General features: G+C 42.3%; 1 protein-coding gene across 1 annotated transcript; it reads right to left on the bottom strand.

The window, feature by feature from the left end:
- Window positions 1–8,260: 8,260 nt before the first annotated feature.
- LOC149394936 (putative xyloglucan endotransglucosylase/hydrolase protein 23) lies at window positions 8,261–9,629 on the bottom strand. Its single transcript, XM_089615801.1, has 3 exons — window positions 9,285–9,629; window positions 9,000–9,193; window positions 8,261–8,913 (listed from the first exon to the last, which is right to left on the bottom strand). The coding sequence occupies exons 1-3, from the start codon at window positions 9,555–9,557 to the stop codon at window positions 8,535–8,537; spliced, it is 846 nt and encodes a 281-aa protein (XP_089471927.1). The 5' UTR covers window positions 9,558–9,629; the 3' UTR covers window positions 8,261–8,534.
- Between the last annotated feature and the right edge of the window lie 3,619 nt (window positions 9,630–13,248).

Raw genomic sequence — 13,248 nt, 5'->3', positions numbered from 1 at the left:
CATTTTTCAAAATTAATACATGTCATTCACAATTTCTCTTTCATTCTTACAAATTCGCTCTCGAATCTTTCAAATATTAACGATCCACTTTCAATTTCCTAACAATTCATCACTCTCAATTTCATAATAATTCACTCTAAATTTCAAATATTAACAATTCACTCTCAATTTTACCTCTCAATTTCCTAATAATTCACTCTTAAAAAATGAATTCTAACGATTCATTTTTATCTCCCAATTTCCCGTCTCATTCAGAAGAATGTCAAATCCAAGATGGGACTGGATTACCGAGAACAATTGATTGAGTTTGCAATAGAAAACAGGGGTTAACGAGTTTATCCGCGTTGCAAGCAAACTCCCGAACGAAAACAGTCATTATCGTTGTCCTTGTAAGTCTTGCAATAACGTGAGATGTCTGGACATCGGGGTCGTAAAGAATAACCTTTTGAACAAGGGGTTTACCACGGGATACATCGAATGGTATCATCACAGCGAACGGAGAATGGTAGAAGATGCCAGCGAGACTAACCAAAGAGGAGTCGGTGGATTGCATGATGCTCTCCATGATATTATGGATCACGAGGACTTCGACGATTTTACGGATCCGACTCCGAGTGAAGTGCGAGCAGATGAGCAAGTGGAAGACTTGTTCGTCGAGTTGGAAGCAGAATTGTACCCTGGATGCAAAGAGTTTTCGTCTTTGTCGTTCTTGGTTTCGTTGATGCACATCAAAGTCACGAACCATTGGACGAACAAGTCGTTTACAGAACTGTTGCAGCTCTTGAGGAAGTCTCATCCAATTGGTAATCGAATTCCGGAAAAACACTACGAGGCAAAGGCGAAGCTGAAGCGTTTTGGCATGGGATACGATATGATCGATGCGTGCATCAACGATTGTGTATTATTTCGAAAAGATCTCGAGAAAGCAGAAGTTTGTCCAATTTGCAATGAGAGCAGATGGAAGCCAACCAGGAAGAATGTATCACAAAAGATATTACGATACTTTCCCTTGAAATATCGATTGAAGCGATTGTACGCTTCTCGACACACGTCGCTTGAGATGCAGTGGCACGAACGAGATCGCGTCAAAGAAGAAGGCGTTTTGCGACATCCTGCGGATGGTTCGACGTGGAAGAATCTAGATGAGAGATATCCAAATTTCGCTGCAAAGCCTCGTAACGTACGTCTAGGACTAGCTTCTAATGGGTTCAACCCATTTGGGAAAATGAGTCTAGCGTATAGTATGTGGCCCGTTGTACTAACTGCGTACAACTTGCCACCTTGGTTGTGCATGAAAAAAAAGTACTTGATGCTAACGCTTTTGATACCTGGACCGAGCTCACCTGGAAAAAACATGGACGTGTTTTTAGAACCACTAGTTGAAGAGTTGAAAGAATTGTGGGATACTGGGTTCCAAGTGCAAGACGGGGCGAATGATGAAGTGTTTTGGTTACGTGCCGCGCTTCTATGGACGATAAACGACTTTCCGGCTCGATTGTATTTGTCGGGATAGAGTGGCCAAGGGTATCTTGCGTGCCCCACGTGCAACATTGAGACGCCATCTATGAAAATTAGAAACATGATTGTCTACTATGACCATCGTCGATTCTTGCCTACGCCTCACCGATTGAGGAAAAGCACTGATCACTACGTAAATCGTCACGAGAAGCGCCAGAAACCTGTCAAGTTGACTGCGCAAGACATACTCGATCAGTTGACTAGTGTTTCTTCTACGACAACAGGCAAAAATATCGGTAAACGAAAACGTGCTGAGTGCGAATTGAATTGGACCAAAAAGAGCATCTTCTATAAGTTATCTTACTGGTCAGAATTGGAGTTGAAGCACAACATGGACATCATGCATATAGAGAAGAACGTGTGCGAGAATATTCTCGGGACGATGCTCAGCTTGGAAAAGAAGAACTACGATACGGAGAAGTCGAGATTCGACTTGATGGACTTGAAAATCAAGTCTTCTCTGCACTTGAGACAACAAAGGAATGGGTGGTACAAACCGCCAGCAGCGTACACGTTAACGCTTGAGCAGAGACACCGTTTTACCGAGTTCCTCCAATCTGTTAAATTCCCAGACGGGCTCGCTGGAAATTTGAAGAAAAATATAACTGCTGACGGGAAGCTCACAGGTTTGAAAGAGCACGATTGTCACGTGATCATGCAGAGGCTGTTGGCTGAAGGTATTCGCCCTTTTGTGCCAAAACCGATACAAGAGACGATCTCCGAGCTCTGCAACTTTTTCAAGTTGATCAGTTCTAGAACCCTGCGAGTGGACGATCTCGAAAAAGCGCAATATTCAATCATTGAGATATTGTGTAAGCTTGAGATGATATTTCCGCCTGCTTTTTTCACGATCATGGTTCACGTGGCAATTCATCTACCAGATGAAGCATTGTGTGGAGGTCCGGTGCATATGCGATGGATGTACCCAATTGAGAGATACCTTGGAACGTTAAAACAATTTTTCAGAAATATAGCTAGACCCGAAGGCTCTATTGCGGAAGCGTACGTTGTAGAAGAGGCATTGACATTTGTTGCAAGGTATCTCGAAGATAAGAAAACTGTCGACGAAGTTCAAATGCGAGAACTTAGTGTTTTTCAGTCTGAAAACTGTGTGCCTTACGGGATGATGAAGCCGATAGTTTTAGATGACGACCAAAAAGAGAAGGCGGAGTGGTACATTTTTACCAATCGTCCAGAAATCGATCCGTATTTGATGTAAGGGAATCTTTTATTTAAATATGTACATTATCTAGCTCATTGATTTACATCTAATTATGTAATGTTAACAGTGAGCATTTGGAACTTATACAAAATAACTCTGAAGCGGGAACCGTAGATTCTGATATCGAAGCAATGCACAGAAAAGAATTCAAAATTTGGTTTGCGAAAAAGGTAAACTGAAAGGATTCATTTGCTGAAAGCATACTAAAATTGCTAAAATGACATCATCTTAATTTGCATATATTTCATATTTTTGACATGAAAGTTAGTAGTTCCAACGTGTCTGAAGAGCTTTACGCATTGTCTACAGGATCTATACAAATTGCTCATCAGTATCCGAGTTGCTTTATGAATGGCGTGAAGTTCATCACTCGTCGTCGAGATAACCAACGGATCACCCAGAATAGCGGTGTTTGTGTGCTCGTGAACGACTTCAGCTTTTACGGTCGAATGGAAGACGTAATCGTGCTGAACTATACACACAACTGTCGTGTCGTACTGTTCAAATGCATATGGTATGGTGACAAGTACAATGCAGGATGCATAGTGCACGTTGATAAGACCACCGGAGCAACGAGTTCGTATACCGCCAAAGAGTGGTTTACAGAAGAGCCATTTATACTCGCGACGCAAGTGTTTTACATCCAAGATCTCGTTAAGGGTCGCGAATGGGAAATCGTTCAGGAATGCAATCAACGGGGGATATGGGACATTCCTGAAGTTGATCCGACCACTTCAGCATCGATTCCATTGACAATAGAATTGTCAAATATCGACCATCTTATTCATCGACACGAAACCGCTACGGCCGAGCTTGTTACTGTTGTTGAAGATGATGAAGAAGTGGATGAGACGTACGCCGTTTTTGAGGAAGATGATGTTGATGTCGATACTAACATTACATCGAGTGACAACGATGAATGACTAACACCATGTAATAACCATAGTCGTCGAATACTAATTACATAGTTATTAAAAATACTAACTACAATTCATTTTGCAGGATGTCTACTTCAGGTCAGGACCTATCAGGAGGAGAGCGTGACCCCCCGCAGATGCCGAGGAAGAAGCGGGGACCAACGACTGGCGTCGTTTCTGCGAGAGATCGTGTTGGGACCCCTGGAGCGAACACAGTTCGCTACGATCAGACTGCGCAGGCGTTCTACCAAGACGTCAGGGAGCAAAATCCATTGATCGGGACGTTCCAAAACCGATTAGGAAACCTGATCAAGAGTACCATTCCAGTCGACCTCCCAGACTGGAGTCATGTGCATGCGCAGAGTGTGGCGGCACTTATGAACTCGATTCATAACGAGTATAACTTCGTTTATGCACATCCCGAGAGTGGCGAGCTTGTGCCTGCAGATCCTATTCGCAACGAGATTGATATGGCTATCATTCGCGATGCGAAGAGGATGCGTCGTGGCCAGAAGTCGAGGTTGTCGCAGCTCTTCTTCAAGACATTTTGCGGGAGTAAGGATCTCGCTAAAAATGAAACTCCCGAAGGCTACAACAAGGAAGCCTGGTTGAAAGCAATAGAGACGTTCGACTCGCCGGAGCATAAGGTATGAGTTGAACTTCCGATGGTTATTCGAATTGGGAAAATTTGAAGATGAAGAAGACGAAGGCGAGACAAGGGTCGCTTAGTTTTTTTGGTCATCGCTCGAGGAACGTAAGTCTCTTAATATTAATATGCAATATATATGTGATTCATATCTTAATGTTGAAAAATTACAGCGAAGGGAAGATGGGAGTATAGGCTCGGCTTTAGCGATATGGTCAGAAAAACACCATGACGCTAAGGGATCGTGGACGACGGACTTCGCGAAGACGCAATACGTAAGTTAATTTATTTTTATTTACTATATTTAATTACTTTATTTCTTCTTATCTGATAAGTTTTTTGTGGTTTTATTTTGAAGGATCAAGTCACCGCCCAGACGATAGATATTTTGCGGCAAGCGGCGGAGCAAAACGTCGTGATCTCCCAAGAAGATGCGGAGATGTACGCGATGCGCGAAGTTTTGGGAGTACGCAGAGACTGGAAAGTTGGTTTAGGGCTTTCGATCCCAAGGTCATCGTTGCGTGTTGCCCAAACGCTAGATGGAGGCTCGTCAAGTTCGTCATCTTAGACCGATCCATTGGTTGCCGAGATGCGAGCTCAGATGGATGCCCAACAAGCCGAGCTGCAGGAGATGCGGCAACAAATCGCCTTCCTCAGCCAGATGCACAATCAGCCTCCCACGACTCCCCAACCTCCGCATGCACCGCAACCAGGTGGGACTGATCAGCAGACGCCAGGTTCCACGCCGGGTTCTACGCCTGGTTCTATGGATTTCTCGCGAGACCGTCCTTACGGAAGCGGCGGAGCGAGCGGCAGCGCGTCAGGTAGCGGTGGACGAAGACGCGGAAGTGGTTCCCGAAGTTCTGGCAACTTATTCGGTAGAGGGAATTCTACTATCGATAAGTTTTATAGGAAAAAAATTAGGAATTCATTTTTTCGCTTTTTTGGAAAGAATTTGTATTTTTAATTAAGAATTCTATTTTCAGAATATTATTTCTAATTAATTTATAATTTTGTTAATTAATTTTTATTTAATTTTAAATGAATTTTGATTTAGGTTTTTAATTTTGTATTTTTTTTAATTTAAAAACCATATTCGGTGCGACAGTATCGCACCGAATAATATGGCGGGAATGGCATTAGGTGCGACTTTGTCGCACCCGATATGAATTTACCCGCCAATATTATTAAATTTGGCATGAAAATAGCTTGGGCTTTAGGTGCGACATGTCGCACCTGAACGTGTCACACCTAAAGGTGTACTTATTCGGTGTGACATGTCGCACCGAATACCTTCTGCGACGGGTTATCCGGTGCGACACTAATATCGCACCGGAATAACGTTTTTTGTCGTAGTGTGGATCATGAGAAAGATTACATCATGCTTAGACAATCAGCCTATGCCAAGATGTTGTTGCGACAATTCGAGATGGCGGAGTGTAATCCGACCAAGTGCCCGATTGAAGCAAAGTTGCAGCTCGGGAAAGACGATGATGAAAGTTTGGTGAATCCCACTGATTATCGGTGTGTCATTGGATGCTTTAGATATTTAACATACACTCGTCCATGTATTTCATATTGTTAGGAATATTGTCCACTAAAGATAATAAATAAACATGAATGATTACTAAATTGGATAAGAAGAGTTTACTTTATTAGCATCATTTGATTAGTGAGTTGTTTTTTTAATCAAAATCAATAACAACTATCATCCATAGCCTCCGCATTAAACTGAATCACATGTTGGGATATGAGTTCGGGCGGTGACCTAAAATATGGTCGATGATTATTACATGCCTAGATAGCTGTATCTAAAATCATATATGTAGAACACAAGTGAAGGTTGATCACTTTGTGGAAGCATTATGCACTTGTGGTAAGTGTACGACCTGGACGGACTTTGGTTATTGATGTGTCGTTTAAGTACCGCTAAGACACACTAACCAGGGTCGCTATGATGGTCACAGTGAGACTTGATCTAAAACCTGAAGTGATCATGGACTTCTAGGTCATATCGTCGGGTTCTTTGACTCATTCGTTAAAGACTACTGACAAGCTGGGATACTTATGTCTTGGGAATCCGGAGTGATCTGAGAAGAAATTGATTGACAGATATGAAATTCCATAACTGATAGATTGCTAGCACTTTCATAGTAAGTAACATACAGAAGAATCTATAGTTGGAGAAGCAACGGTGCTTAGGGTATATATGTATCGAGAAAGGTATAACAGAATAATTGACCTTACTCGATACAGGTTGAACTTGGAAGATCTTGACCACGAGCTGACTAGATCAGTGGACACTCGCCACGATGAGTAAATATAATTATAGTAATAAGGAGAGTGCAGTCTTGGATTACTTTGTGGATTATTGAACAAGAATGAACGAATCGATTGAAAAGAGAAAGGACTATTTTGTCTTTAATCGGATTTGTATGAGCTTTTGTTACTAGGTCCATAGTCCCCGATTCGTCTCTGACTAAGGCGGACAAGAGCTCTCTAATAATAATAGAGATAATGATTATTTATTATTACAATCTCACAGCTGTAAATTGTCTAGCAGCATTCATTCGGAAATTTGTGTATTTGGCGAATAAAATATTTATTGTGGAATTAATTATTTATTGTTGGATCAAGTAAATAATGAATCGAATTTTAAGTTGGGCCTTATGCATACTGTAAAATTTGATATTCCTAGGCCGAATAGCAGCTAAGTGCGCGCTTACTATGGCTATTAATTACCCAATATTCTCTCTTTAATTAGTTACTAGATTTGTGGAAAAGAAATTAGGTAACTAATTAAATAAGAGAGAGAATAATAATGGTTGAGATACTCTCTCTCTATTAAATAAAAAAATAAGATATTGTCATTTATCATCTCTCATAATTAATTTTATGATATCTAGAAGAATAATAATGGGATGGATATTCTCTCCATTAAATAATGAAATAAGATATTATCATATAATTCTCAAATATCTAGACTCCTTAAATATAGATGAAAAATAAGGAAATATAATATCCTAGACTCTGATCTGATGGATAAGAGAAAAACTAGGATTTGTAGTAAATATCCAACGATTCATGCTTAACTACAAAATATGAAAGAATAAAGGAGCATAAAATATGCGTAGGAGCTTCCTAGAATATCTCATTTCTACTACTATAAATAGGGGTCAAGGAGCATAACTATTAGTTTATTCCGCGTGGTTATGATGAGGTGAACAATCACCAACACATATGCCATCGGAATATTGAGCTGGTACATGGAGAAGCCTACTACAGGATGAAGTACATAAGAGAACGAGTAGCTGAAGAACTCGTTGTCTCCACTGATAGTTATTTATCTAGCGATATCGATGATCGAAAGAGCACTAGAGGAATGACATTCTATCTCAGTATAAGCTTGATTTCATGGCAGTCTTAGAAGCAGACTATGGCTTTGTCTTCCTGCGAGGCAAAGTTCATGGCAGCGTACTACTACTGCATGTCAAGCTTTGTGGCTGAGAAGTCTATTCAGCGAGTTGATCGGCGATGAACCTATTGGGTTGATGAAGAATCCGGTGTTCCACGGATTTAGCAAACATATTGACTCGCGCTTTCATTACATTCGCGAGCGCGTGAAGAGAGGACAAATCAGTGTAGAGATTGCGTGCACTACGGAGCAGGGAGCTAATATTCTCACCAAGGCCCAGGTCAGGATTAAGTTCGAGGAGATGCGAGAGCTGCTCAGTGTGAAAAATCTCGAACCAAATCAAGTTTAAGGGGGACAATGTGAGTTGTAGCCTTCATTAAGGTGTGTTTTATCATTCGATTTTTTTTTATAGCCACGTGGTGCATATCGTGGTATTAGATCTTGCAGACAAGCACGTAGGAAGTGGAGCGATTTTTCCATGGGTTAAATTTGTAGTTTAAATTTTGATGTTTACGTTCTGAAATTGTAACGTACCCCAAATGTTCGAAAAAAATACAAAACCAGAAAATTGTCCCAGTTTTGCCTCTCTTTTCTTTGCGAGAAGTACAAATACTCAGTGTGTTTGTCTTATGTTATTCTCTGTTTTGTGCAACGACCTTGATAAGAAAACCAACATATGTGTCTAAATGGGAATTCATGCACATGGGAGGGAGTTGGAAGTATAGGAATAAAAGAATAATATGATTAAAAGAATGGAAGAAACAATATACATAAGTGTGTGTAGTATACATAAACGAGAGTAATGATGGAGATTAGTTAGGCACCGGTGCACTCAATAGGGAAGCCTTGGGGGAATCTTTTGGCATCGGTGCAGTAATTGTAAATCATGTAGTTTTTCTGAACCCGTTTGATGTTGGCGTCACCAGCTGAGTCCAACCTCTGAGAGAACCACGAATTCGCAGCGGGGCACGAAGACGCCCCCGAAGACCAAACGCAAGCATCGGCTTTGAAGTTTCTGTACGAAGCCGTGAACGGCGCTTTGCTCCAATCCGTCTTTACCAAACCGCCCCTCGTCGCCCAGTCGTCCGCGTTCCACAGGCTCGAATGTATTCTCATCGCTTGGTCTTTCGGGTACGGAACACCCTTCGACTCCAAGTTCCTGAACTTCCTTATCGGAGTCCCATCCACCGAGAAGCTGATGAAACACGCATTCATATGAGCCATTATTTATGACTTAGATTGTTCACACCTTTCATGTATATGAGAGGCAATAATACTTACACAATGTGCTGAGGGTTCCATAGGATGGAATATGTGTGGAAATCGGCTGTGGGGTCGAACCACAGGAAGAACTGTTGCTCTCTGTTGCCTTTGCCTTGGCTGAACACGTTCGTGTGAAGAACGTAAGGGTCTCCGCTCAGATTCCCCAGAAACTCGAAGTCAATCTCATCCCAGTTCGACCCTTTCGACGACAACTGAAATACAAGAGACATAGACGTAAATAAAAAAAAAAGACTAATACTGGCGAAATGAAAAAAAAGAAGAGAAGAATCAAAATAAGCTTACGTAGTAGGCAGTGACGGTGCCGGCGGAGTTGCCGGGGACGAGCTTGATTTGCATGTCAATCTGACCGAACAAATACTCGTTCTTTGACTCAAACCCAGACCCAGAAGCCTTGTCCAGAGACAGACTCAACAGCTCTCCGTTGTTCACTATCTTTGCTCTCCCATCGCCCCAAGTGACCCTCAAATCTCTGTTCATGTCGATTGCACCACAAACCACTATCCCAGCCACTAATAATGACAGTACGATGAAGCTGAATAAAGAAACAGAAGCCATTGATATGTATTGTATGTATGTATTTTTGTTCAATTTGTGTGTGTTGAAGAGTAGAGATATGAGATGGTATTTATATACATGGCCGTGAAGTAGAAGTGGAAGGTTCATTCGTGGACTCCTAAGCTAACAATACTCTGTGGCCAGCTTGTTTATGTTTTACTTCCAGTTGTTAATTGAGAAAAAGAAAAACTAAGATTGATAATTTTTTTTAATTCTACGAACTGCATGGGACGCGGTTTTGGTGACTTTACAGTCGGTTACCAAATTGTGTCGTGTCGTTTCTGGGTAGCTAATTTTGTGGGTCCCACTCTCCTCTATCATTCGAGGAAAGGCGCCGCCTTCTTTCTATATCTCAACAGTTGTCACCGCCAATAAAGTCTAGTTTTGTTTTACCAACTTTATATATTACAGGAGATTAAACTGTACATCTACTTAGTTTTTTAATTATAAAATTATTTAAAAATTAGTTCATTTATAGACATTTTTAGTTGAAATGAACTAATAGAAATGTAAATTGATAGACTTTGTGTTGAAATCCAGCTCGTCAGTTCGGCCTTCTCTTGACACTTCGCCACCTCGTCCGAGTTAAGCTTCATCTCGTCCTCGTCACTTCCTGACTTGTGTGCCTTTGGGAACTCACACCACTCGGCATTCATTTCACATAGGAAATTGTCGCATTTATTTCTCATGTTATTTTCTATGACTTGTTCTCTGTATAATATTTATTATTATCTATTTACTAGGCATATTTATTACACGTCTTTATTACTTCACATGTATCTAGACTACTCTCATGTATCTATCATATGTATAAATATGTGATACAATTTCATATCAAAATATAAGAAAATATTCAGAGTCTCGGATTACTCTCTCTCTCTCATTTCCGATTCTCTCTTTCTTCATCTTTTCTACATGGTATCAGAGCTCAGAAATTCAATCATCATGAACTCCTTCGAAAACTCATCTGCCTTCAACACCACCTCGACCATCTCGCAGACCTCGCCCACTCAGTCTCAATCTGAATCCTTCTCTCAACATATCACGAGCCAAAAACTCAATGGCCACAACTTCTTACAGTGGTCTCAATCTGTGCTCATGTTCATATCGGGACGAGGTAAAGATGACTACCTCACAGGCGTGGCTACATCTCCAAAGATCGAAGATCCGGCATTTAAGAGTTGGAAGGCAGACAACAACATGGTGATGTCCTGGCTCATAAACTTCATGCATCCCGAAATCGGGGAAACCTTCCTCCTTTACCCAACGACAGCGGAAATCTGGCAAGCAGCTAGAGAAATCTTCTCCAACTCTGAAGATGTGTCTGAGCTGTTTGAGACTGAGAACACTCTCCACGACCTACGTCAAGGAGAGATGTCTGTTACTCAGTTCTTCAGCTCGTTCACGCATCTATGGCAGAAGATCGACCTCTCTACGAACATCACCAGTGGACCTTCTCCGAAGACTCAAAACTCTACCGCAGTATAGTGGAGACCAAACGTGTGTTTAAACTATTATTCGGGCTCAACCAAGACCTCGAAGAGGTCAGAGGTCGGATACTCAGTACTAAACCACTACCATCTCTCCGTGAAGCCTTCTCCACGGTCAGACACGAGGAAAGCAGGAGGAAACTCATGCTTGGAGTTAACCAATCGAGCTTAATTCCGAGCTCCTCCTCAGACTCGTCCGCCCTCACCACGCATGGAGACGAAGCACTTGCAGCTCGTGTCTCAATAGAGAGACCTCGCAAACCTCGCCCCTACAACGATCATTGCAGACGACCTGGACACCTTCGAGAAACCTGCTGAAAGCTGCATGGGAAACCACCGAGCTCGAAGTCAACCCGAGACACTAAGGATCCAAACTCAGCCGGAAACTTAGTATCCACCTCGTCCGCTGTCTCGACCTCGACCTCGAACTCCTCTCCCTTCAGCAACGACCAGCTCGCTATTCTCCAAAAGCTTATCCAACAAGTCAAACTCAGTGGAGAACGCTCGGGGATTGGTCCTCTAGGTAACTCTCCTAGAGCCCTCCATGTAAGCTTAGAGAATACCACAGCATGGATTGTCGACTCCGGTGTCTCTGATCACATGACTGGTAACCCAAGTCTATTCACAACTTACTCCGCTTGAAACAGAAGAATATCAGTCACCATCGCCAACGGAGCCAAGACTCAAGTCACTGGTATTGGCATCGTGGTCTTGACGAAGTCCATGAGGCTAGACTCGATGTTCTTTGTTCCTCAACTACAGTGCAATCTCTTATCTGTGCATAAGTTCAACCAAGACTCTAAGTGCCGAACTATTTTTGATGAAAGTGCATGTGTGTTTCAGGAACAGGTCACGGGGAGACAGATTGGTAATGCCGAGCTGAGTACCGGACTCTATGTCATCAAGCCAGATCAGCCCACCATCTGTCACCTCGCCCAACATTCACCCCAGTACAAAGAGATCATGCTCAATCATCTCAAAAGACTGTTTCCTCCTTTGTTTATCAATAAAAATATCAATTCCATTCAATGTGACATGTGTGAGTTCGCCCCACCTCGTACAAACCATCTCGTCCATTTGCCACAATTCACATTGATATATTGGGGCCCTCAAAAGTTCTCAATATCACTGGAGTTCGATGGTTCCTTCTCTTTGTTGACGACCACACTAGACTCAGTTGGATATACATGATGAAACAAAAATCTGAAACATCCAATCTATTCAAAACCTTTTACAAAATGGTCAAAATACAGTTCGACACCTCCATTCAAATTGTCCACACCGACAACGCTCGAGATTACTTTAATTCTGAGCTCGGCGATTTCTTCAAAACACATGGCATAATTCACTCCAGCTCGTGCGTTCATACCCCGCAACAAAATGGGGTAGCCGAGCGAAAAAATCGACATATTCTCGAGGTCGCCCGAGCCATCATGTTCTCCTAAAACGTTTCATCTCATTTTTGGGGATAAGCAGTCCTCACAGCCACATACCTCATAAACAGAATGCCATCTCGGGCCCTTGGTTACAAAATCCCGGCCCGAGTCCTTCTAGAGACATACCCTCATTCTCGTCTCATCTCAACTCTACCTGCTAAAGTATTCGGCTGTTCAGTCTTCACCCATTCTTATGACCAAGGTAAACTGGAACCAAAATCGCTCAAGTGCATCTTTCTTGGCTATTCAGCAACTCAGAAAGGCTACAAATGCTATGAACCCCGGTCACAAAAATTCATAGTCTCCATGGATGTATCTTTTCATGATTTCAGCCCTTACTTCGCCAATCCAGTTCGTCAGGGGGAGAATAATGAAAATGACTTCCTAAATTGGCTCATCATAAACCCAGAATTCACCTCGCCACTTAGTCCACCTAGTTCGCTCCCAAATCCGACCTCACATATCCAAAACACGATCACCTCGCCCCACAGTCCGGCCTCACCTGTTCAAGAGATTCCTAGCTCGTACAGTCCGACTCTGACTCCCAGGTCGCAAGCCTCTGAACCCTCTTCATACGAACTGAACATCACCCAGAGTCCGGTACAAGCCCGCGAACAAAATGTCTCTCCGAACCTGAACCACGACACTATTGAACAAGGTAACATCTCATCTCCAGACTTACCCATTGCATTGAGAAAACCTGCTCGGTCGTGTGGTCAATACAGGATGGAGGATTACGTGTACTATGGGAACCTATCTACGGGC

The sequence above is a fragment of the Urtica dioica genome, chromosome 5, assembly GCF_054948205.1.
Source record: "Urtica dioica subsp. dioica isolate 48M chromosome 5, U.dioica_male_clone48M_v1_H2, whole genome shotgun sequence".
In the NCBI taxonomy this organism is placed as follows: domain Eukaryota; kingdom Viridiplantae; phylum Streptophyta; class Magnoliopsida; order Rosales; family Urticaceae; genus Urtica; species Urtica dioica.
The sequence above is the reverse complement of the archived record's forward strand: the minus strand, read 5'-3'. Positions and strand labels throughout refer to the sequence as shown.